General features: G+C 41.1%; 1 protein-coding gene across 1 annotated transcript in view; it reads right to left on the reverse strand.

Annotated features, from left to right (window-relative positions):
• LOC139730076 (uncharacterized) overlaps nucleotides 1-25,722 on the reverse strand; it is a 177,954-nt gene that overhangs the window by 57,287 nt on the left and 94,945 nt on the right. The window contains exons 2-10 of the mRNA XM_071640984.1: nucleotides 15,652-15,843; nucleotides 10,677-10,761; nucleotides 9,552-9,729; nucleotides 8,184-8,348; nucleotides 4,887-5,033; nucleotides 4,011-4,076; nucleotides 2,997-3,111; nucleotides 2,288-2,419; nucleotides 1,676-1,773 (exon numbers count right to left, since the gene is read on the reverse strand). Coding sequence (XP_071497085.1) covers nucleotides 1,676-1,773; nucleotides 2,288-2,419; nucleotides 2,997-3,111; nucleotides 4,011-4,076; nucleotides 4,887-5,033; nucleotides 8,184-8,348; nucleotides 9,552-9,729; nucleotides 10,677-10,761; nucleotides 15,652-15,843 — 1,178 coding nt within the window. The remainder of the gene's footprint in view (nucleotides 1-1,675; nucleotides 1,774-2,287; nucleotides 2,420-2,996; nucleotides 3,112-4,010; nucleotides 4,077-4,886; nucleotides 5,034-8,183; nucleotides 8,349-9,551; nucleotides 9,730-10,676; nucleotides 10,762-15,651; nucleotides 15,844-25,722) is intronic.

A 25,722-nucleotide genomic window follows, 5' to 3' on the forward strand; every position in this document is an offset into this window, starting at 1 on the left:
AAGCGTGTTAGTTGGCACGCAGAAATTGTCAAAACCATGCAGAGTTAATAGACCTCGCTTGTTCGATGTTATGAAGAGGGCATATCAAATCTGCAGAACTGGCGTAATGAAAATTAGCAACAAATGGAGCAAAATGTTTCTTCTTCGCAATATGATTAGAAACTTTCCTGATGTTCTTATCTATACAATGGCGTTTCTCCGATTATACTTGACAGGTAATTTCAGCGTGTATCACTGATGAACTATACATTTAAGATTCTGTAGCTAAAGACTAAACGTAGGGACATCCCCCTATGAGCAAGAACTTAATAAACAATTGGCAGATAAACATAGCTGAGCATAACTTACTAGAGAGATCATGAATATTGAAATCAGTAGCGCCGCAGAAATAGTGACATTAATTCATATTGCAGACGCGGAAGTTCAATGTTGGTGCTCTCAACTTCGTGTACGCTTTAAACGTCAAACTGACTATCGTATACTACTTAGCACTGTACAGTTCCTCAAAACAAAACAAAGCCAATGACTTTCAACATTTAAGTTTGACTTACATTTAAACATGTCAATTTAGGTAGTCTATATTATGACTGACACGCGCATCTAATAGAGCTTGTTAGTAACACCCTAGCTACCACTTACAAACACTAGTTTTCAAACTAGTTTTCTTCATGTCAAACATTTTGCTTGTGTGTGTTAACCAGGTGTTTTATGATTATAGTCATTATTCTTACAAAGCATGTCAAATGTGAGCTTAATTATTTTCTTTTTTAATACGTGCTACTTCACATGTTAATTACGTGGGGATAATGCTTTTTGATATTAGCACGATCTGTCTCATCCTCCTCTTTTCCCCTTCCTTCTATCCTTCTTCCTACCTTCTCTTTATTTTCTTCACCTTTTCTCCTCGCTATTTCTTTTACTTTTGATTTTATTCGATTTTCTCTCCCTATATTACTTCATCCCCTTAAATCCTTCCATCTTTTTTCAATCCCATTTTTTATCATCCTTGTTTCTCATGTTTTACTTCTACTTCTTCTTCTTCCTCTTCTTCTTTTGTTCCCTCTATCTTCTAATTATTCCTTTTTTTCTCGTTCTACTTCTCCTCATTCTTTTACTTTTCCTTTATCTCCTGCTTCTTCATTTTTTTTCTCTCTTTCTTTACCTTCTTGGGCTTCTTGAAGATAAACTTCTTCCATTTCGTTTACATTCAGTACTGGTGATTATTTTTCAATGGCGTAATGTTTTAGTTCAATTCAGATTAAAGGGTGACCATAATTCTATTTCATCTTACGTGGACATGTTTGAAGAAAGGCTTGCCTAGGCTCAAGACGCATCACCAGGGCTCCATTTCATGAAAGATGTTAGGATAGCAACTCTTGCTAGAATAGCAACTTTCTGTGGCAACAACCAATCAGGAAGCTCGATTCTTGTCATTACCATGACAACTGCCATTGCAGCAAGAGTTGCCATCATAGCAACCCTTTATGAAATGGGGCCCTGGAGATGTATACTGTATATCACACTTTTGTCACTGTGAGACATCAGACAATATCGAGAATAAAAGTGTGTTTAATAATCTTCTTTGGCGATGCTGATCTCACCAAGCCCTCCACCCCCCCCCCCCCCCTGCCTAGACTAAAATGGGGTGCGGTGGGTGGATGGGTGTGGCACTTACCATGACAACGGAACCACGGTGCACGGATACCCATTCCGATTCCATCTCCTCCATGTCGAAGGCCTCGAAGGAGTTGAGCGGGTAGCCCGAGTCGTGTCCTGTGGGTTGGTAGAGCATCACGGGGTCTAAAGAAATGTTTTACTTGTGGTAGTGTAATGTTACCACCCAGGTAATAATTTGATGAGGTTTTTGTTGTGTTTTTTTCAGTTCATTCCAGCACTACTGATACCACTCTTTGTAATAACATTAACGGTGTTTAGAATGCAACCAACTTAAATAACCTTACATGAAAACCAAACTGACAAAATATTACGTTTGAAAATTCATTATCATCACTATGTCCATATAGCAAAAATGTAATATAGATATAAATTGCAATGAAAATAACAACATATTTCCATTATACCAATATTCAAACAAACTGTAAAGTGGAGGCTCGGACTATAAGCTAACAATAATTAAACAAACGCCATGTCCTCGCATTATTCAACGGGGAGGAAGTTTAAACCAAATTTTTATATCTTTTTTTTTCTCTCTCTCTCTGATGTCTATTTACATCTGTTTTCTTGTTTCTTTTGAATTCATCAAGTGCTTGGCACTTCAAAGACTTACTGCTTTGGTGAGTGGCGTGTCGTGATAGGCTCTTGGAGGCGGGGATGATACCCTCGCCAGCTCGTACCCGCTCCTCCAGGAGACCGGCGGCGTCGCAGCGCTGTTCCGCTATCTGTTGCAGCTTCTTTGCGACTGCGTGGGACCAAAGCGAAAGGAAAGAAAAAGAAAATATAAAGATAAGACACAGATTAGATTAAAAATAGAGAAATAAGAAGAAAGAAATGAAAATGATAAGGGTACATATGCCAAGTCAACAATATAGACCCAAATTCTTTCTTTTTTTCATATGATGCCATTGCCAACGGACTGTCAATTCATTTCCTTTCATTGGTATTCAAATACAAAATCAAGATAAGATAATGAATTCTCGCGTGTACCATTTTTTATGATTAAATCGTAACTGAAAATCGCTTCAACCTATCGGCAATCGCGGTTTCTGTTCGACTGATAATGGAATTGTAAACTTAAACTTCGACATGAGAGTATCCTGTAATATGAAAGAGATACCAACTTTCACACGAATGACCAGGGTGTCAATTCATGCTTCTCTGTTGATGAGAATGAAACAAAGCTTGAACATGAACCAGGATTTGTGACCTTTTACCCCTGCCTGTGTTCTGTTATAAATAGTGAAAAAAAAACCGAAACAAAACAAGACAAAACAAAACAAAACAAAACAAAAGAACGTCATCGTGAACTTTGACCTTACCTTCGGGATAGTGATGGAGCACATTCTGGAGGTCTGCTCTATCGAGAACCATGAGGTCGCAGTGGGCCGCGGCCCGGATGGTGTTCGTCCGAGGCATGCTGAAGATAAGGCTCACCTTAGCAGTAAAAATATCGGTGAGGAAAGACACCAAATTTGACACCAAATTCAACAACGAGCTTCAATTTCAATTAATTGTTCAATAATTCATGGAAATCGTTTTGAATTGAGCATTACAGAGGATACCTAAGTTTCTAGTGAAACTAATATAAGATGCGACAAATACACGCTGTGGGGTGTTAGAGGCGCCTCGGATACGAGCTAATAACATACAGCTCAACAACGACCTGAGGAGATACACGGATTTTACATGTGAGCAGTTTTGATCACAAAACGGGCTAACGGGCTTTTAAATATTTCAAAGCAAGTCAATCCTCACACAGAGTAAGATAAAAACCTCTCCAGTAATACCTCACTTGTGACATAACAGGGAATATTTTTTTTTTTAATGTGATAAAACAAACAAAATGTTCTTATTATAATCTTTTTTTTTTCAGATATCCAGAAACAAAAACAATGTGATATCAATAGAGGTGGGTCCTACCTTTTATTAGAAAAGCTCTTCTTTGGATATCTCAGCCAATTCAGAACTGATTTTCATCAAATAAACTTTGAATTCTTCTTAGAATTATGCTCTTCCATACTTCATTAGAGGTTGAAATCTCATTACTAAACAAAAAAGCGTCATCAAAGAACCTTGGAAACATTAAGCCGAATCTCAACCGAAATTATACCATCCCTTTATTAACTGCAAGCGCACGAATAAACAAATGGTGCACACACATATACACACACACGCACACACACACACACACACACACACACACACACACATTCACATAGATAGCTACGCGCATACACACAAGAGTATTCACATAAACGTCTAGCATATTTATTCCTTCCCACACATACACATAGACCAGCACACACACTATACCATTAAACACACAGACCTACCTCTCCGAACAGCTTGCCGTGGTTCAGGCGGGCGATTGGAGTTGCGTCATCGTCAGCTGATAAAACCTGAGCGAGGGAAGGGGGAATAGGAGAGCGGAAACGGGCGCCCATTTGAGACACTGCGAAAGGCATTAAGCCGTCACTAATGTGCCTATAATGACGGTTAGGATGTATCGTATTACACGAAGATGATGCGAGCTGACATTGAGTAAGAATGGCAGGGGAACATTAGAGAACGCATTATGCCTGTCAGCGTCACAAACAGTCTTTTCTTCTTTCTTATCCTACCCCGCCATTCTTCGTTCTCGATTTCTTCTGTACTTTCCTCTCTTTTCACCTAAGCTTTGTCAGTTTAAAATATCAAATTCTGTTGCCCCTGAGCGGTGTTCCCGATAAAACGATTCTAGATGTTGGGATGAGCACTGTATTCTATTTTAGGTGACACGGCATTTGCTCCTGCGACAGTGGCTCAGATCTTATTTTGTCCAAGGAATCTAGGGTTAGGGGTTGTGATAAGGTTTTAGGCTTAGCTTGATGTGAGGATTATGGTTAGGGTTGGGGTTGTGATAGGATTTTAGGTTTAGTTTGATGTGAGGATTAGGATCAGTGTTAGGGTTATGTTTGTGGATAGAATTTGTGTTTGGCTTAGCGTGTAGATATTTCTTGGGAGCAATTGTTGGAGGAGCAAAATTAATGTCATGAGGGAACCGCTTCGCACTGCTTTTTCATATTTCCCAAGAGGTTTATCATCATCTCACACAAAAAAAGTTTGAAACCTGAAGCCCCATCTCAACAAAAACTATACCATTCCTTTAATGCTAGGTACTGGAATCTTGTAAAGATATTCCGGAAAATCATTATTTTGTGCATGCTCACCTCGATTTCTCCCCGTTGTATAAAGTACATGTCGTGGCAGATCTCGTTCCGGCCGGCAATGGTCTGGCGTGGTAGATAGAGGGAGGGCTTGATCTCCAGAGAGAGCATGCGCAGAAAGCCGTCGCTCAGGCCCTGGAACATTGGAGCCTGCCGCCAACGGCGTGACAGGAATTCGAGAGGAAATTTGTTTCAGTTCGGATTGATAAAGACACAATGTATAATATCATGACACAACTGAATATATACAATAATACTGTAGTAATCAAACTTGGCTAGGACTTACCCGCGTGATCATATTCAGATTGATAACAAGGAAAAGTAGAAATTACGCGGTGCGTAACATATGTCCCCGCCGGAAGTAGCATTTTGTAACAAAATGTGCAATATAGGTAAAAAATCAAGGTCAAAGGTCAAAGAAGTCAAAGGTCAAAATTCTGTGTAGAAGTTTTGAAGCCCTCACCTAGTGCCATCACATAAAGCAAACGGAATCGAAATCGGGTTAGAAATGGCGAAGGAGTAGCATTCTGTAGCAAAATGCACAATATAGGTCAAAAATCAAGGTCAAAGGTCAAAGAAGTCAAAGGTCAAAATTCTGTGTAGAAGTTTTGAAGCCCTCAACTAGTGCCATCATATAAAGCAAACAGAATCGAAATCGGGTTAAAAATGGCGAAGGAGTAGCATTTCGTAGCAAAATGTACAATATAGGTCAAAAATCAAGGTCAAAGGTCAAAGAAGTCAAAGGTCAAAATTCTGTGTAGAAGTTTTGAAGCCCTCACCTAGTGCCATCACATAAAGCAAACGGAATCGAAATCGGGTTAGAAATGGCGAAGGAGTAGCATTTTGTAGCAAAATGTACAATATAGGTCAAAGGTCAAGGTCAAAGGTCACGACTGAAATTCTGTGTAGAAGTTTCAAAGCTCCCATGTAGTGCTATCATATAAAGCAAACAGAATCAAAATTGGCTCATAAATGACAGAGAAGTAGCAAATTGAAGATTTTGATCACACACGGACGCACACACGGACACACGGACACACGGACACACGGACGGACGGACAGACGGACGGACGGACACACGGACACACACACGTACGGAGCCCGTTTCATAGTCCCCTGCTCGAACTCGTTCGGCGGGGACAAAAAACACATATCTGTACTCCAAACTTGGTCAACTTGATGCTACCACTATCAAGATATATTTCAAGAACAATTTCAGCCATACTAATACAGAATAATCCTTGTCTTTTTTTTTCTTGTGATTTTTTTCCCCCTTGAAAAGGTCTATCAAAGCACTACTGACTTTAAAGGGGTATGGACAGCATGGTAAATCTGGTCAGTCACAGAGTTTACCTTCTATTTATTATGAAGCTTTTGATGATTATTTTCAACCTTGGGGAGCACTTACCCTTGACCAAGCCATCCACCCACCCTCCCCCCCTCACACACACACACACACACACACACACACACACACACACACACAAATACGCACATACTAAAACACATTCGACCGCCCCTGTAAAATGACTCAAAACAAACAAAACATACATACATATACACACATACGTGTGCAAACACACACACAAGCACACACAAGTACGTTGTGAAGATGCATGTTTAACGAATATGATATCCGACGGTATTAAGAGATCTTCAGTATATCGTGGTGGAGAAGACATTTGAATTTCTTTCTCTCCCCGTCGCCCTACCCCAGCCCCAACCCCATCCATCTCTCTCCCTCTCTCTCTCTCTCTCTCTCTTTTCTCTCTCTCTCTCTCTCTCTCTCTCTCTCTTTCTCTCCATCTAATCTAAGGGCATCACACCAGCAACATTGTGCATGCAGCAGAAAATTACCCTCCGATTCTCCGATTCTCCGATTCTCCGATTCTCCGATTGGGATGGAGAATGGTACGTAAGCTGTAAGGTCGGGTGGGATGGAGGGGAGTGCGACTATTAGGTTAGAGGGTGAAGAGGCAGGCAAATAACTGCGGGCAGCAGGTGGACACACGCGGCAAGACTTCGCGGCTATTTGTGATTGGCATTCCGCTCGGATAAACAGCGTTACACTGGCACAATTACCGGCGCGAGGCGATCGCGTGGCGCGCTTATTGTCACAGTGGAAAATACGGGAGGTGTGCGACGCGTACGTGTTATCGTACTCTTCAGAAATAGGGCCTGCCTCGTTGCGCTCGGGGGAAAATGGCGCCTCTTCGAAACAACAACAAACGCTGTGAATCCGTTGTAATCTATAGAGCAAGTCTACCATGTGCGATAGGAATGGGACTTTATGACATTGATCCTCGACGGATATGATCCACATAAATGCTCGCTTGGCCAACTATATCATTAGAAAATGAGACTACAAATGACGTCAGAAATCGCGCCTGGCGATTCAAGTGAGCTGCAAAAATGGTTCGTTATCGACTAAGGTGTCCAGCAATGTTTTTCAGTGTGCTTTTGGCAAGGCTTATGCCTCTATTAACTGGTAAAAAAAAGAAAAAAGAAAAAAGAATCCACATTTCTGTACTCGTGAGACGACAGAGGGAGCTGGGGGAGGCTTACAGCATCAGCGATCACTAACGGGCAGTGACGTCCATGGTAGAACAGAGAGAGCGGGTGATGTCTGTACGTGTATTGTCACCTTGAGACCCAGGGCCATACACTGTACGTCTAGAGTAGATATGAAGTGGTTGCACACCCTGTAAAGCTTCTGTGCTCAAGAGTGACTTTGGATAGTGTGTGCAATGCTATTGGCGTTTTATGTGTCAGCTGACACTGAGAGCAGACAAGAGGTGAAATTGTTGCATTTAAAAAAAAAATCAACCCGAAAAAATGAGAAGTGCTGGAAGGCGTGGAAAAGAGATGAACTCAAACACCAATGATTTTACGGTCGTTGCATAACGCATTTAAGCATACACACACGCACAGATATACACTGTCCCTTTCGCAATATGAAATGAGTTAATCGCATTTAAAAGTGCACTGTACCATCACACATTCACTTTGTAACGACAAAATACTAAGGTAAAAGATGTCAACATTTAGAGGCGTAATAGAGTTTCATCAGCGATTAAAGTCGTCCTCGATTCAGGATAGAGTGCACAGATTATTTCAAGAATTTAAATCACGCTCGCAGGCAATTAGTCGTTGCGTTTTGGACAAGCCTCAACATATTTCCTGTAGTTGTGAAGAGCAAAATCCGATGAGGTATGTCTATATGAAAAGCATGTGAGTTAAAAGTAATGCTTCATGGATATTGAAGAGGTCAATCGAGTTTGGATAAAGTTTAGTGCCTACCTTGTCTAGGATGTACTTGTTCCCGCTCAGCGAGACCTCGGCGTGGAAGGTGAGGGGCAGGGCGTTGATCAAACTCTCGTCCGTTACCCCCTTCTTCCTGACCCAGAGGTACTCATAGTACCCTATCACCTGCTTCTGGAGGTCCTCGGGAACCGTTTGGTCTTTCTGCAATTGGGAAAGGGGTTTGGTGGGTAGGGCAAGAGGAACAAATTGAGGTAATAGGGGGCGGAAGGGGTAGGGAGAATAAGGGAATTGAGTAGGGAAGTGAGGGGAAGGTAAAGGGAAGGAGGAGAGTGAGGTGGAGGGTGAGGGAAGGGGAGGGGGAGGGAGAGGGGTAGCGTAGAGGGGAGGTGGAGAGGGGAAGGGGAGAAAGTGGGAAAGGAGAGGGGAGGGGAGAGATGAGGGAGAAGGGGGAAGGGAAGGGTGTAGAGAAGGGAGGGGAAATGGGAGTGGAGAGGGGGGTGTAGAGAGGGGAGGGGGAGAGGGAATGGGAGAGGGGAGGGGGAAAGGTCAGAGTGGAGAGGGGGATAGAGGGAAGGTGAGAGGGGAAGAGAAGAGTAGCAGAAAGAGGAGCGAGAGGAAGGGGAAAAGGAGGGGAGGAGAGCAAGGCGGAGATAGAAGAAACGGAGGGAGGAGTTGAGGAGATGGCAGGGGTATGATAGAGGGTTATAGAGGGGTGTAGAAGGGCAAGGTGGGGTAGGGAGGGACAGCAAGAAGGAAGAGAGGGCGGACAGTAAAGTGAATGAGAGGATGATGTAGAGGGAAGATGAGTGGAAGGAGAAACGAATTAACATGACGATATCAAGAATATGATCCACGCAAGACTGAATGGTCAACTCCTTTCCCATCTCTATTATATGTCTCCATCTATTAATGTTCAATGATATTCAGTGATACAGTAATTGTTACAGCAGGAAAACTGTCTATCAAACTTCAATACTACTGCTTGTAACATGTTTCACGAAAAGTTGAGATTTTTTGACGTGGTGAATCAAATTGGAGTTGTGTGAGCAACTGACTCGCGACTCAATTTTGTTAAAAACAAAACGTTTTAAAGTTCAGTGCTTTATATCAAACTTTGCTTTTCATGCAGAGGTGCCAGATGAAGTGCCTGCATTCCATGGTAGCACACAATACGGGCAACAAAACATATATTTATTATTCCTTTATTGGTTTGTGCGGGGATGTGCCATAAGGTGTCATCACTAACGACAGAGATTTCATTCATTCAACCATTCACTTGAATAACAATTAAAACAACAGTTACATGTGTCCATGGACACAATGTACACCTAAACTTTATTTTAAACAAAGCACACATACACAAACGCAAATTTTCAATCTCCCTCTCAATCCGTATATTCTCACCAGTGTGTCTTTGATGACGTTGAACCGGTGCGTGTAGCGCGCCCTCTGTGCGTCAAAGTTGGTCAGCATGGAGGCCATGCCGCCCAGGATCATGCCAAAGAAGACGACGATTCCGAGCAACATGGAGAAGATTGAGAACCACTTCTCCAGCTCGTTAGCGGCACTGATGTCTCCATACCTGCAGCACGTGACGACGGAGCGCGGTCATTATAGATTATATCTAACGTGCGTTGTTAGACCGATATTGCCCTTTTAGAGGTATATTATAACACTCGACGAGCTCGCGCGGGAGTTATATCTATTTATAGTCTCATGAGGTATTAAAAGTCTTCACATTTTGACACTTCCTCAAGCTTTCAAAGACTTTGGCCTTTGGCACAAAGCTGATCTTTCCTGCAAAATATTGACAGCTTTGAAACGTTTTGCTTGTTTGTTTTTTAGTTACAACTTTTTTCTACATAGAATACATATCTTCTTTTTTTCTTTTGAGACATTTCTTGACTGCATCCGTCGTACTCATGACATGGTTCTTTCTTTCTAGCTTCTCACCTTTTCTTTGTTTTATTTTATTCATTTGTTTCTTTTTTTTTTAAATCGCAGAAAGGGACTTTCCCTAAAACGACAGACACAGAAGGGACAATTTTGCTGCCACAACAAAATCAATATGCTGCCACCAGCGGCGATGGTAGCTGTATGACTGGTTTAACCAACTGCAATTTATAAACGAACTTTCTTCTAACTTTGCTCTTTGCCGATTATATCTCAACATAATATCTTGTCTGCATAGATCCTCTTATATAGAGGCTCACGGATCTCATCACGAACTGCTTCTTGAAAAGGAAATAAATTGTAACGATCACATGACCTTGATCCATGACCTCTGACCTTAGGCAGAAAAATTTACCCAATGTAAGTCACGTCGGAGAACGGAAAGCCGATTTAATCGCATCATGCCCAGCCGGATGGAATTCCTTCGGAGCCCTCCGGCTCTATAACGTAAACTGTGCTGCATCTAGTAATGGCACCGGTGCCTTTGAACACTTACCCATGAAATAAACCATAAATATGACACACTTTCGAGAAAGTACAAACCTTCAGCCTGTGTTGAGAAGTTTACATACTCACCCGGTAGATGTTGCGGTGGCCACGGACCAGTAAAGGGCAATGACATAAAAATCCCCGGGTTTGTCCGACTCTGTGTCGTTGCCAACTAGACAGTAAAAATGGGACAGAAATAAAAACAATGTTTAGCTTTTATTGGTCCCTTGTCTATGTTTTTTTTTTTTTTAAGTCTAATGATAATCGTATCCCCAACCCCCACAAAAAGAGGGGAGGGGAAGAAATATTTGGAGACCGAAATACATACAGACGTTTAGACCGCATGCAGTATCACGGAAAGTTTTGGTGTCATAACACACGATCATTATCAATCAACTTTCTTTTCAAATTCATTTGTAATCACTTTCAATACTCATACTCCTTAACAACGGCGCGAATTATCTGGCAGGAGCGACATATTTCTGAAAGAAACTGTATGGTAAATTACAAACAATCAAACGTTCTGTCTCTGAAAAAGACTAAAAACAATCCAAACAGTACAATAATACAATAATGCTTAGAAATATCACACATGTGAAATGACAGATGCTAATGAAACGAGTGATAACCACGAAAACGAGGCTTGCTGTAACTGACATAATGTACGAGCCATGCCCACCATGTAAAATATCCAAGTCTGCACCTTATTGCAAAGATTAAAAACAAAGGATGATGATGATGAAAGCTAAACGCCTGATCAAGTAATCACATCTTTTCCTCGTTTTTCATCACGCTCAAAATGGAAGTCAGAAAGATCCACCACTTGAAAAAAGAAGCAATTTTATGTGTATAGAAAGTAGATATGTAGAACGTATTGTCTGCAATGCTGTCAACACACTCCATCAGACAAGGCAAGTGCCGTAATGTGTCTCGCCCATAAACGTACAACACCTTTTTTTTTATTTTTTTTTATTTTGTTCACAAATGGACCTATGGATCAAAAGTTAGGAGTCATAGTTAAATATTGGGCCCTAAAAGTTCAATGACCCCTGCCTGTGACCTTTGACCTTGTGGTGACCATCAACTCTCCAAGGTACATCTACCATCCAAGTTTGGTCACAAATAGACTTACGGATCAAAAGTTATGCCCCATAATCAAAACGCGCCCTAAAAACTTAACATTGGGCCCTAAAGTTCATTGACCCCTGCCTGTGACCATTGACCATGTGGTGACCATCAACTCCCTAAGGTACATCTACCATCCAAGTTTGGTCACATATACACTTACGGATCAAAAGTTATGGCCCATAATCGAAACGCGCCCTAAAAACTTAATATTGGGCCCTAAAAATTCAATGATCCTTGCCTGTGACCTTTAACCTTGAGGTGACCTTCATACTTGGTAAAAGCTTAAACTTTGTATGACCACTCTTCACTCCAAGTTTGATTCAAATTGAAGCCCAGAGTACAGAGTTATTCAAGTTTTTATAGCGTTACGGACAGACGACGGACGGACGGACAGACGCCGCAGGCGATCCCTTAGTCTCCCCTCACCTCTGGTGGGCTCGACAAACAGGACATATCAACAAAGTCATAATGACTCATACTGCTGACTCTTGAACATCTGCGCCAAGCCTTTTTTTTTTTTTTTTTTTTTTTTTTTTTTGGCTCAGATGCACAAAAAGAACGGTGAGCCAGCTTTTAATCATCATCAAATCGGAACGAGGCCAGCGCGAGCTGTCTGTTTTCGCCCGTAAAACCTCGCGCTTCGGGGAATTCCGCTGCCCGTCCTTGCCGCAGGGGCTCTCCAAACCAAATGCCACACTGAAAAAAAAAATATATATATATATATATATATTATTATTATTATATGAAACAACAAGCTGGTGTTAAATTTCTGGGGCTCATTTGCGTGTATTAAAATCAACACCTCCGGGTGTCCCTTCAAAATATAAAACTAGTTTTTAGATAGATAATTAAGTAATCTTGCTGATTTTGAACTTCAACAAGACGGACATGAACTTCCCTATAAAGTACTTGGTTTTTCTTTTTTAAGAAAATGTTCTAAACACACTTACACCACAGTAGCACCAGTTGATTTGATATCCTATTGACACTGGGCGGGTGATACACCACTGACATCAAAACCAGCAATATCAAATCAACGCCACAACAGTCTCATTGTTGAATTAACAGCATCGCAATGTCAAAAATATCACAAGCTACAGTGTCAAATTAACACCACAAAGTGTCAGGTGAACACTGCTAACACCATCACAACAGACTTTCTACATCTATCGGTGTGGTCCTTTATTGACACTTGACCTGTGTTAGATTTGACACCCATGGTGTTGAATCTAACACCGACCTTTTTGCAGTACATGTATGCGGGGGCGCTCTTCACGATTAGGCACATTTTTCTCGCGCAGTATCCATCTTTCCAGATGTGACAAAGTGCCACGGAGTGATAATGTCCACCCCCTTCAATGCTATACACGTACAAACACACACACACACACACACACACACACACACACACACACACACACACAATGCACACGCGCACAAACATACACATTTCCCTCTTCAACGTTGTCACTTTCCTTCATGTTTTTTTTTCACCCCTAGTGACGTCATGTCCGTGGTCATGGTAACGTCCCTGAAGCGAAAAGTGTAATCACCACTTTCGCCTGTTTGAAATACATTGAAGGAAATATTAGGTATGAATGGTTACTTTTCCACGCATTTTTTCCCTCTCCCAATCCCTTTTTGTCAGGTGCAGGAATTATGAGAAGATTTCTCTTTTGGTTTCACTTCTTTCTACGAAAATCGAATAGAAATTCAAGAGTGTGGGCTGTGTTAAGGGACTTTGATTGCAATAAAAAAAAAGATGTAATTCAAATGCACAACAGACACATACACATACAACGCACACACAAGGCACAAGTTTATTGTAGCTTGGGATATTTTTTGTTTTCTGTTGTTTTTCTTTTCTTTTTTTGTTGGCGATTATCTTCAGCTGCGAATAAACGTTACACAGTGAAGATCGATGTTACTGAGGTACATTTAATAAGAGGCACGTACGGGAAACATGTACAAACACACTCACGCACACATACAGACACGAATGCAATAATCAAATACACGTGCGCACATCGGATCATGTTTTGTTTTTAATTGAGATATTTTGAGCGCCTGTGTTTGTCTGTAAAAGAACCGAAGTAAAAGGTGAATTTGTTGAACGATAACTGTCCAAGGGGGAAAAAAGCCAACATATATGTTTTTCCGTCTCACAGAAATCAATATCAAAATACAAGAATAGATCTGCCTGTCTTCTTTTTCTTCTTCTTATTTTCTCTCTCTCTCTCTCTCTCTCTCTCTCTCTCTCTCTCTGTACCATCGGTATACAAATGCAAAACCTGAAGACAGTATATGCGAGTATTAGCTGTGACCATTTTTTTTTTTCTTGGAAATTCTTCTCTTGTGTACTACGCGACTGGCAATATTTCTTTCACGTTGCGCCAATGAGACTAATAGCCCGGTAAATGTCAGAAGTCATCGGGAAACCCACGGCTCGTAGTGCGCGAGTTCCTCCAATAATAATATTCTTCTTCGTGTATGATGAATACCTGTCGAGTCGGATAAGAAGCAGGTAGGTTAAATTTGTACACACAACGGTTCTCCTACGTATTTCGTTCCTTTGTTTGTTTCCCGCTTCTTTTACCTCCTCTATAGTATTGGACTTAATGAACGGTGGGGAGGGAAAAAATGTGCGCAAATCAACGTGGAGCATGGCTTTATATTCTGTTTGCATTATCCTATTTCTTTTTACATGCTATATCTTTGCAATCTATACTTCAAAGTGGAAATGTGCATAATAATCAAATGGCGTCTATTCATGTTTGGGTTGTTGTGTTATTTGGTGGGTGTTGTTACTTCTTTTCGTTTATTTTTTATGACTTCCTTTATTTAAACGTTCCTTCTAGAAACTTTGATCAATTTCGTTCATTCTATTTTGCACATTTTGTTCTGTTGGGGTGAGTTATTCCTAAAACACATGTAAAAGGTCTTTCAAAATATGTTTGCCTACTGTACTCATTATCATTTTACAACCCATAACAGCACATGCAATGACAATAAATGCTCATTACTCTGTGGAAAATAACGTGGTTATTTCTGGCGATCTCCATTCACGTCCAGTTAATTGCTGTACACGGCCTTAGAGTTAAGGAGGGCGGAGGCGCCAAACAACCTGTTCTTGATTAGTAATTTTTGCATAACATTTTTTTTTTCAATGCGCCAGAATAAGTAGGTGTTACCAGGAAGTTCTGTTTCTTTCTGTCCTTTCTCTTTATTTTTATTTTTTTTTTAAGGTTGGGGGAGACAAAGGTTGGCTTCACAATATAGCTGATAGCAGCAGCTTGTCGTTTGTTAGTTTGTCCTTAGCACCCCTTATCGTGCAGAGCCAGTTCAAATTCTTGTTCAAACGTTACCTTATAATGCTTAACTGCAAATTCACTTTTGCGTTGGAGAGGTAGAGGTCGCATTTATAAACAGCCTGTTCAGTTTGTTGTTGTTGTTGTTCTGTTTGTTTGTTTGTTTGTTTGTTTGTTCTTTTTTAGGGGGGTGTTTTTTGCATTTCCTGATGTATTCTTTTTGACCCAGTGATAATTGCCTCCGTCTTTTTACATCCTTCATCTAATTAAACACATTTTACATGTCACTGGAAAGATAGTACATTGCTTTCCGATTGTTTCCTTTGTTTTTCATTGCTTGTTACTGCTGCTAAAGTATAATTAATACCGAAAACACGCAAGTCTTCTGCTAATTCACTTATTTTAGTTTGAAGGTTATTCTTTGTCATACATTAATATGCACACACACACAGGGTCACGGACCTTAACCCCACCCACACGTACACACACTTTGCACTTGAATGTACACGTGTATATACGTTAGTGTATGTTCGCTCGCACACACACACACACACACCACATACACATGTACATGTATGTATAGTGTATGCCCACACACAGCCACACACAAACGAGGAAAGTCTTACCGAAGCCGAATTTCCTTGCCCAGCTGTTTTTCCGACAGTTCAATTCGTAGCCTCCGTCCGGTCCGTGCCAGCCGGAGCAGGCGAAGTAGAACCAGCCGCAGGCCGTCAGGTGGATTACCATGGCGGCTAAAACGGTGTACTTCAGGGTCCGTAGCAGAGCCGTGTTCGAACCCAGCTTGGATTCCCGGTTTTCTGCGGGACGGGGAAAAAAAGAGAAAATAATGTGGTAAATTGATGCAGCATTTACTATAATGAGTCATGACTGAGTTCGCCGTCCCGCATGTCTATGGTTTACGCGGATGCCATGGAGAGCAATGGCTTATAGGCTATTGTCGATCAGAGGACAGCAGTCAACGGATTGCCCTGTTTTAATAGTTGTTTAAAATTAATTATTTCTCGATGCATATTTCTGCAAGTTTGCTCTTTCACTGTCTGAGTGAAGGCCTATCACGTGATATATATTATGATATTATGTTTGTTTGTTGTTGTTTTTTTGCGAAAAAAACGCGCGAAATGCGCGAAAATTTCAACACCTCGAAAATTTCCACTTTTTTCAAGACTTAAAACTCTTCAATCTTCTCTTCCTCTTGCATTCCTTCTTTCCCTTTTCTTCCTTCCTCTTCTCTCCTTCTCTCTCTCTCTCTCAATCTCTGTTTCACATCAAATCAAAGCAATAAAACGATACTGTCTCGCTCTCTCTTTGAATTCTTGTATTTCCTATCAAATCAAAGCAACAAAAACAATATTCCCTCTCTCTCTCACTCTCCCTCTCTCTCTCCTCTTTCTTTACTAGTCAACGTTGCCCTATCAAGTCAGAAGGATGTGTCGACCTCGGATTAATGTCATTCCTGTTTCAGCTGGGCCACAAGTGCTCCACAAGCACAGGATGTATAATCAATTTTCTCGCCTCCAGGTCGCCACTCGCTTCCACGGGGCCGGATACCCGGGCGGAGCGTCTTGATAGATGGGAGGACACTCGTTAGCCGCGGCGATTCTACCAACACTAATAGTCTCCTCTCAAGACGCACAGAGATACAAACAATAACAACACATTGATGGAATCATCAAGTTACCACTTTTATCTGTTGCACTATAGTCCAGTGTCCCCCCCCCCTTTTTTATATTCTTAGCTATTTTCACTCAATTGATGTCAACCAAGAGAAGTTACAAACTATAAATATGAACACTGAAAAATCCACGTCGTAAATGTATTTAAAAAGAAAGTAACGGCTTGAACTTCTTCCATCGATAATAATCAAAACAAGCAGAACTTCGCACATGCCCGTGTCAACGTATACTTCAAGGTTGTATGGATGTTGGCGTACTCGATAAGTCACGCACGTTTGGGCAGTCGAAACTCGCACAGTCAATGGACTAGATTTAGACCGTGAGCAAAACTTGAACTGCGGAATATAAGACACGATATACAAATATAATACCTCCCAGTTTATTTGTCCTATCTACAATCTTATATGATGTCAATGATAATCTCGGATACATCATTAGATAGGTTCAAGTCATCAGCATATCAACGACTTCTGTCCCATTGACCATGTAACATAAGGAAATGCATTTATCTTTAATATCAAGACTCATGACTAGTCTCTCTTTCTATAATTGCACAGCATTGTATTTTTTTAGTGTACGGGAGTGATAGCGTATGTATATAGACAATTATAGATGACAGTCATAATCATTCACCCCTGTCTTAATCTCCACGTTTGAGACACCACCTCCACCCATCTCCTCCTCCTCCTCCTCCTCCTCCTCCTCCTCCTCCTCTTCATCTTCCTGTTTCTCTTCATCCTCCTCCTCTTTCTCTTCATCCTCCTCCTCTTTCTGCTCCAAACCCATCTCATAGACCGCCTGTCTTTCGGCGGGATCCCTGCTGGTACTCTGTGTATACGAGCCTAGGAGTCGCCCCCGCGTGGAATTTGTAATGATGACTTCTCTCGCTGGGTGGTAAGATGCGGAAAGAGGCCCAGACGTCACGAACCTCCCTCTGTCCCGCCTTCTTCATCTTTGTCTGTCTGTATGTTTGTCCGTCTGTTTCTCTCTCTCTCTCTCACACACCAGCAATATATCTGTATGTTTTCCTCTGTCCGTCTATCTGTCTGCCCCTCTCCTTCTTGTATTCTCTATTACGTCGTTAATTCCTTCATTATTATCTCTATCCCTCTCTCTATTCATGCCACTATGTCTAGCCTTCCCATTCTCTACTGTAAAAGTCGATATTTTCGCGCGATTAATTTTTCCTGTGAGCCGCTCAAAAACATCTATTTGCGGGTTCCTGAATTCGCGCTGCGCAATATGGTCAACCCATTCAAAATGTGGACATATTCGCGGGTTTTAGAATTCGCTCTAGCCAAAAGTAGCGCGGAAAGCTCAAGTCTTCTTCCAATCGCTGTATCACTGTAAAACTTTGTCTGTCCATTGGTCTGTCACCATTCTCTCTCTCTCTCTCTCTCTTTCTGTCAGTTTATTTTATTCGTCATAAAAATACACTTATAATCACATAAACATGAAACTACAAACATGTAGAACATATTTCATGTGTATGCATGAGTAACAAAAAAAAACTAAAAAAAAATAACATTTTATAACACATTAACCCCAGAGGTACAAAAATATCATATATCAAGGAGGACATAAAAAACGAACATAAAAGTAACATTTACACGAAATCGTTAAAGGAATGAAGACAAGCTCATCCGATGAGATTTATATGCGCGTTTGAAACCATTATGAAATATGGGGAATAAAGAAAGGGTGGTAGACTATATTCCAAAGAAAGCATGGCACCTTAAAAAGCAATCGTGTTTCTTATATTAAACGTTTTTTTTTTCGAACCAAAGGAAGTAGTCTAATGTGTGTGTGTGTATGTGTGTGTGTGTTCATTTATGTTTTAACAAATATCACTATAGGATTTCCTTTTTGTGAATGTTTCATTCATTGTGTAGAAGAATTTTACCATACAGTATTATGAAGGAAAATTCGGCATCCAATGTCATCAAATGCAAATAACATCAGCCATGAAATTCAGGTAGGCTAATTTCGGCATCTCACTTGCCAAAAAGTTCAAAATGATGTTTTCTTCCTACGCGGATCCTTTAGGCGATGCGATTTTTGGATGAATGCATTTAGCAGGCTCCAGGATGCATGTCTACACAATGGGTTTTTTCTGCCCGTCCCGGGCATTTTGATACATGCACAAGATACTCAGTAAGGCAGAATATATTATTCATGCCTCGCCGATGGCGGCGTGGTTTTGTTTTGTTTTGTTTTTCATTGCTGTGTAGGAGTAACCTGCCCCCACCTACGCTCCCATCCCTTTCCCTTCACTTGATCACGTACACGAGACGACATTGAGCCCCGTAATATCGGCAATCGCAAACAATGGCTGTAGATTAGCTTCAGATCTACCGTAGATAATGTATACTGTATATGGGCGAATGTAATTGGCTAGATACTGGATGCTGGTTGCCAACGAACTCTCGCTATAGACTTTGCTCGGGTCAAAGGTCATGATTGTACTTTGTAATGCATTTTTAACAACCAAGGTCGAAACTGTGCAAAAGGCGATGCTATCAGAAAGAGTTTGAATATAATGGCTGTTTGGCAAGACAGTACATATTTGAGAAAGGAACATCCCAAAATATGAGAAACAGAAAAAAAAAAACAGACGATAAAATAAGTTTTTTTTTTGTGTGTGTATTTTTCTTTCATGAGGAGCAGCAGATCATTGTCCTGATTTCTCTGATTAGGTTTGATTATCTTTAAAGCGTGTTGAGTCACACTCAAATTATTGCACGTGCTTTGAGGTGTGAGGTATGACGTCATAATCATTTCTGTGTCACTATATCCGGAATGCCGTCAACGTTTTCCGGTCTGAGCTGTACAAAGCACCGTAACGAAGGACAGCGGACGAAATTGATTACGTTGGCTATGACTACATTAAGTGACTTGTGTGTGCGTATGTGTGTGTGAGAGTGCCGTATTGCATTGAATGTGTTTGTGTGTGTGTGTGTGTGTGTGTGTGACTGCATTGAGTCAATGTGAGTGTGAATGCACTGTGTGAATGTGGGTATGTGATGTCGACTGCGTGAGCTTTACATGGCTGTGTGTGTGTTTTCTTGTTGGTGTGAGTGCGGAAATATTCCATACTGTCTCCATACTGTATAGCGTCACTTCAAACAGAGCCCCCACACGTGTGTCTTTCATGTTGACACACTATTCCCTGCACTAATCACGTTCTCCTCAAAACGTTAATTATCTATACATACACACTGCAAAACACAATCAATACAATTATTTTATCATTATGAAATAGGATAATTACCACCATTCATCTTCAAAGACATGATTAGCGAGTACAACAATCACTGTAAAAGTTGCGTGATTATTGGGGCATGGAAGAATGTGTCGTAATCAGATTTGGGTAACGATTTGTTCACTGTAACTTCAAAGCGACATAAAACAAAATTATCAAAGAGAAAGAGAGGGAGAGAAGGGAAGAGAGAGAGAGATAGAAATGAGGGAGAGATGCATGCGAAACAAGAGCTTCAGGCTCATTAGAGTCCTTAATGTGCACATTCAAAATTCAATGTTCATTAATTTTACACGTGGAAGAGCCCCCCCCCCTTTTTTTTTGTTGTTGCAAACTTTCCATCAGAACATCTGCCTGCACCTCGCTCCTTTGCTATCATCATTAATTGGATAATTGTTCGGTTAAGAAGGATGTGTCATCACTGCGGTGACTGCCTAAAGTAAACTAAACCTACTTCTTTCACTTACTTTGTTATTCTTGGGCGATGTGATGTAACTTTCTCTTTGTTCGATTTGTTGTTGAAGTTTCACACCACTTCCGGTTTCACACTAAATTACTTGTACAAAATTTACTCCACAAGTCATACTATAATTCATTGTTATATGAATACCATCTCCAAAAGCAATATCAGTGCATGTCACGTGATGTCAATTCAACCAATCACAAATCAGGATAGATAAACTCTACTCTATTCACACCTTCTGTTATGGAGCACGCAAATGTTAATTCGTCCAGTTAGGTATTGCGCGCGTGCACAAGCATTCACGATATGAAAATCTCACTATCGACTATCGATAGAGAGGGTTGGGAAAGCCTGTCCTCGCGCGTTGAACTGTAGCCCACATTAAATAGCACTCACACTCGCAGTCACGGCAATGGACTGTGCCAGACGCTCCGATCGATTATGATAATCGCGAACAATCAGATCGATATCTGGCCAGGCCCGTGCAGGGGTAATTACGGATGGCTTCGAATTGGCAATAGCAAGGCTAATACTCCCGCGCATGGGACAGAGTCGGCGATGTTAAAGCAGCATTAACAGAGTGTAATACTATACCTGTTCGATTACTGACCAATTTACCCTGCTTTTTCGAAAACGTGGGGGGGGGGGGAGGTGGGGGGGGGGTCACTCCTTTTTAGAGTAAGACAGGAATGGAGGACTCTGCCACTATTGCCATCCCTAATTTCTAGTGTGTGATACCTCCTTGATGAAAGCCTTCTGTCCGGATTTGAACTCTACAGCTATTTAATAAGAGCCCAAAGTCGTGAACCAGTGTTTCCATATCAATACACCTTTATTATTATACGCCATCAACGCTTGGGTGAGGTTTTTTGGTGTTTTTTTTTTTTTGCATCACCTCCTCCCCCATACTCGAACGAATCAAATTCCAGAACTTCGCGTAAAACAACTCTACAGATTCTCAAAATCCCTCGAACTTGCAATATTAAGGGACGGTAGACATTCGGTGAAACATACAATGTGACCGACACCACGCTCCGCGCAGGACGCCCCCCCCCCCCCCATCACCATCGCCGTTTATGTCCAGACGAGCTCCATTGCTCAGACGACATCACAAGCCTAGATAAAGGTCAAGCGTCCGTGTTAGTGAACTCCAATTTGTTTATCAAAGCAAAAGATCAGCCCACCCATATCATCCCGATCTCAACGCAATCGGCGCCAAACCCCAGAGGGCTGCAAGGGAGGGGAGGGGGTGAGGTAGTAATAACGAACCACAATCGAATGTCTACTGATGACGAATGGAGAGGAACAGGAGAACATTTTCGGGATTCTTACCTATTGTATTACACTCATCTATCTATATAAATACAGATATATCTATATATATATATATCTGTCTGTGTGTAAAACATATTAATATCATTATTATCATCATCATAATTTTCATTATATATATGTATTTATATAGCAATATATTATATATTAAAGTATTTATATAGGAATATATTACATAATAGTATAATATTTATATGTTAGGAATATACTATATTCCTATGATGTATATGTGTTGTGTGTGTGTTTGTGTGTGGGGGGTGCAAAATGGGTGTGTGCTTATATGTATATTAGTGAGGGAAATTCGACGCAGCATGGAGATATCACTTCAAAAAGAAAACAAGACAGAAAACACAGTATATGGGAATGATGACGGAAAGGGTATAGTGTGGAGAAAACAATGTGATGGAAAAGTGTGATGGAAAAGTCAATCACAGTGATTGGCATTCTGTGATTGGAGACGGGAATGACACAGTGTACAGTGACGCAGTGTAAAGGGCACAATGTGTAATAGTAGCAGCAGTGTGATTGAAAAACATGATTACAACAGCCTGGTGAATGCAGTGTCATTATATAGGAAGCTCAGTGAGGAAGAGATGACGTACCATTTCACTGCATTACGAGTGTAGAGATCCTATATATTGTGATGCTGTTGATACTACAGATTATAATACTTCATTTATCTTATGTACTACAATCAATGTGAAAAATATGCAATTTGCATGGGTGTATCATTTCACCGCGACTTATAGAAGTGTACAGATCCGATCGCGTGATTCTGTTGGTTCTAGCTGTATGAGCTTTTAATGTATAATCATCATTCTGATCATAATCAATGTGGGATTACTTGTTGTGGCATAAAATAATGCAAGTATCGCCATTAATACGGGAAATTCTCTGTTGCCGTTTGTATGGTATTGCGCAGAAACGGAGCAAGACTAATTCAATTATTCCTTTCGGCTTGATTTATCATGTTTAATACTCAGCTCAATTTTATTGCGCCTGATAGATCGGGGTTTTCGTGTTTGTTCTTTCGTCATCATTCTTCGTTAGCATTCGGGAGACATCACCTCACGTTTACACTATACCACACTACCCTCATGTACAATAATTCTTGAAGTTGAATGGTATTTTCCTTTTCAATTAGTGAACTTTAGGCATAACCTATGCGATCCAAGCTTTCAGCCCCAATATCTTCCGTAGAGTCTTGTGACTGCACTCCATCCTCCTATCTCGCAGGGTTTGCCCTTGAGGCAGAGGATGCCTGTTCTAATAACATCGCTCGTTGTCAATGTTTGCACGATTCTCGACTCGCCATGTGTGCTACGACCATAAAAACAGCTCAACTCGAGTATAATGACGCAGGGTGAGGTAATTACCTGCACATCGTTACTTACGACCATCACGCGTTGCACGGGCGAAGTCAAATTCCCATAACCCCGTTCAACCTCTTCTCTGTCTTGTATTGCCTACACTATAATATACACGAAATGCCACCAGTTGATGTAATTATCAACAGTGCAAAGCAAGCAAATATTTTCATTGTTAAGTGTATGAAAAAATACATAACCTTGATGTAGAACAACTACAGGTTGGGAGCTCTTTTGTTGTGTGTAATGTTTATACCGTTTACACAACATGATAATTTTACCTTTTTGATGACAATCTCCGTCAAAGACACTGTATTGAATGTTAAAAGTGATGAAATTCTTGGGTCGAGTAGGTTTTTCCTATTGCAACGGATTGAAAAAAAAAATGCCCTACATCAACGTAAATAAGTACAGAATTGATTATTGCTTAAGTATAGTAGCCATGACCAACAACAACAAAAAAATCATTGGCTCGCATACTCGAGCAGGATTCGAACCTGCGACCTCCTGGACACCGGACAGGCGTCCTATCTCCTAGACATCCTGCTCGAGTATCGAGCATGTACGAATGCCCATGATTTCTTTTGTCACGGCTACTACTAAAGCACTAACCTATTTACATCGATACAAAGTACCCTGTCAATCAGTTGCAAGAATTAATGTGTATTATAAGTATAACAAATGCTGACTGAGCTTCAGATTGATATTCAAAATATGAAAGGACATTCGGTATCGTCTAAGGCTTTGTTGTTGTTGTTGTTTTTTTCTTGCCGTCACTGGGAAAACATTTCCCCATCCTCTCTCCACTCCTTCCTCCCCCTCCCCCTCCCCCCCCCCCTCCCCCTTCAGTAGATGGGCGAGATGGATGCAGGCTTCCTGGGAGGGATGAGGGAGATGATGCACTGGGAGGAGAATTAAGAGGAAGAGGGGGAGGGGAGAAGGGGGTGGAATTGGGTTGAAGTCATCGCAAGAAATGTCAAGACGCAAGAGGGGGCAATGGAGACTGAAGACCGAGCGGGAACTGTGCATCGAGATGGATCATCCAGGAGGTATAATGAGGGAAGAGGAGTGCACGAAGACGCGAAGATTGAGAGAGGGCTCATTTCAGTTCTCACGTCGTGACGAACAATGCGCAAACACAGACTGAAGTAGCGCACCGACTAATTGATAACCAGCCGGCAATCACTTTCAAAAAAAGCTGATGGGGGTGGATTCACAAATCGCCCGCGTCCGTATCCGCGTACATCATGACTCTCTAGAATCTACCAGGCCTCTTTCGAAATAAAAGCTTGCACGTGTGAGATGAATCAAACGTGAAAATCCAACATCAATTCCCGCATTGCTGTATTCCTCTAAGTTGTCAGGGGGCCGAGTTTAATACGCTCGTTCGATACGTTCATCAGATGGGTTGACGCTGATCCTGCGCACAAAGGGGCACTGCTTCACTGTGAATTGGCTTCATGATGACGTCATTTCACATTATCGATCCATCCCATCAATCCTCAGACTGCTACATTCCCATATTCCTGAAAACAGTCTGAAATGATTATTTTTACCGAGTTGACAAGAGCTACCGTCTTCTGGTTTAATTATCAATAATAATCGACGTATTTTGGTATTTTTGTCTCCTTTTGTTGAAGTGTCGTATCATCTTCAAGAAATTGCAAATAACAAAGATGAAATCAAAGGCCACATCAAATTGTGCGATGACAATGAGATCCACATCATGTGTTACTTTTATAGGAACATAAGATGTACTGTAAGCTTTCCACATGTCCCAAACATTCGAGGTATCTCAGTACGTATGCTGTATTCATCACAGTCTCTCTTAAGAATCATGTGGGGTGCAGTGTGGAGTGAGCCAAAGAGGGAGAATGTCGCAGCCTCACCATAGCAAAGTTTCCTTCTTCATAGTGAAATGTGAATCGGAGACGGCTAAGGCACGCTTTTTCCATGGTTGAATAGCTGTGATGGCGACCCGGATGCCACGCGTTATAAGTGAGCACGTATAGTTGGGAACGGTGCACCCGCCATCTTCAGACATATCGCGAATCCACTGGCGTGGAGTGTATAGCACTACGTGATCGAAAGCGACCACACACACAGGGCTGAGGACGCAACCAGATACAAAAAGAAGGATACATAAATAGAAAGCCAAAATAAATAGATATAGAGATTAGTGATAGATAGAAAGATAGAGAGAGAGAGAGAGAGAGATAGATGGACAGGGGATAGAGAGAGAGAGAGATAGATACAGAGATAGATAGAGAGATAGATAAAGGTAGATAGAGAGATATATAGAGATAGATAGATAGATAGATAATAGATAAATAGATAGATAGAGAGAGATAGAGAAAGAAATAGAGATAGATGGACAGGGGATAGAGAGAGAGAGATAGATATAGACAGGTAGATAGAGAGGTGAATAAAGAGATAGATAGAAGTAGATAGAGAGATAGATAAAGAGATAGATAGAGAGATAGATATAGAGAGGTACATAGAGAGGTAAATAGAGAGATAGATAGATAGAGGTAGATAAAGAGATAGATAAAGAGATAGATAAAGAAAATATAAGAAAGCAT

Source organism: Diadema antillarum, unplaced genomic scaffold, assembly GCF_040938485.1.
Source record: "Diadema antillarum isolate AM-2024a unplaced genomic scaffold, OU_Dant_1.0 seq00000290_RagTag, whole genome shotgun sequence".
In the NCBI taxonomy this organism is placed as follows: domain Eukaryota; kingdom Metazoa; phylum Echinodermata; class Echinoidea; order Diadematoida; family Diadematidae; genus Diadema; species Diadema antillarum.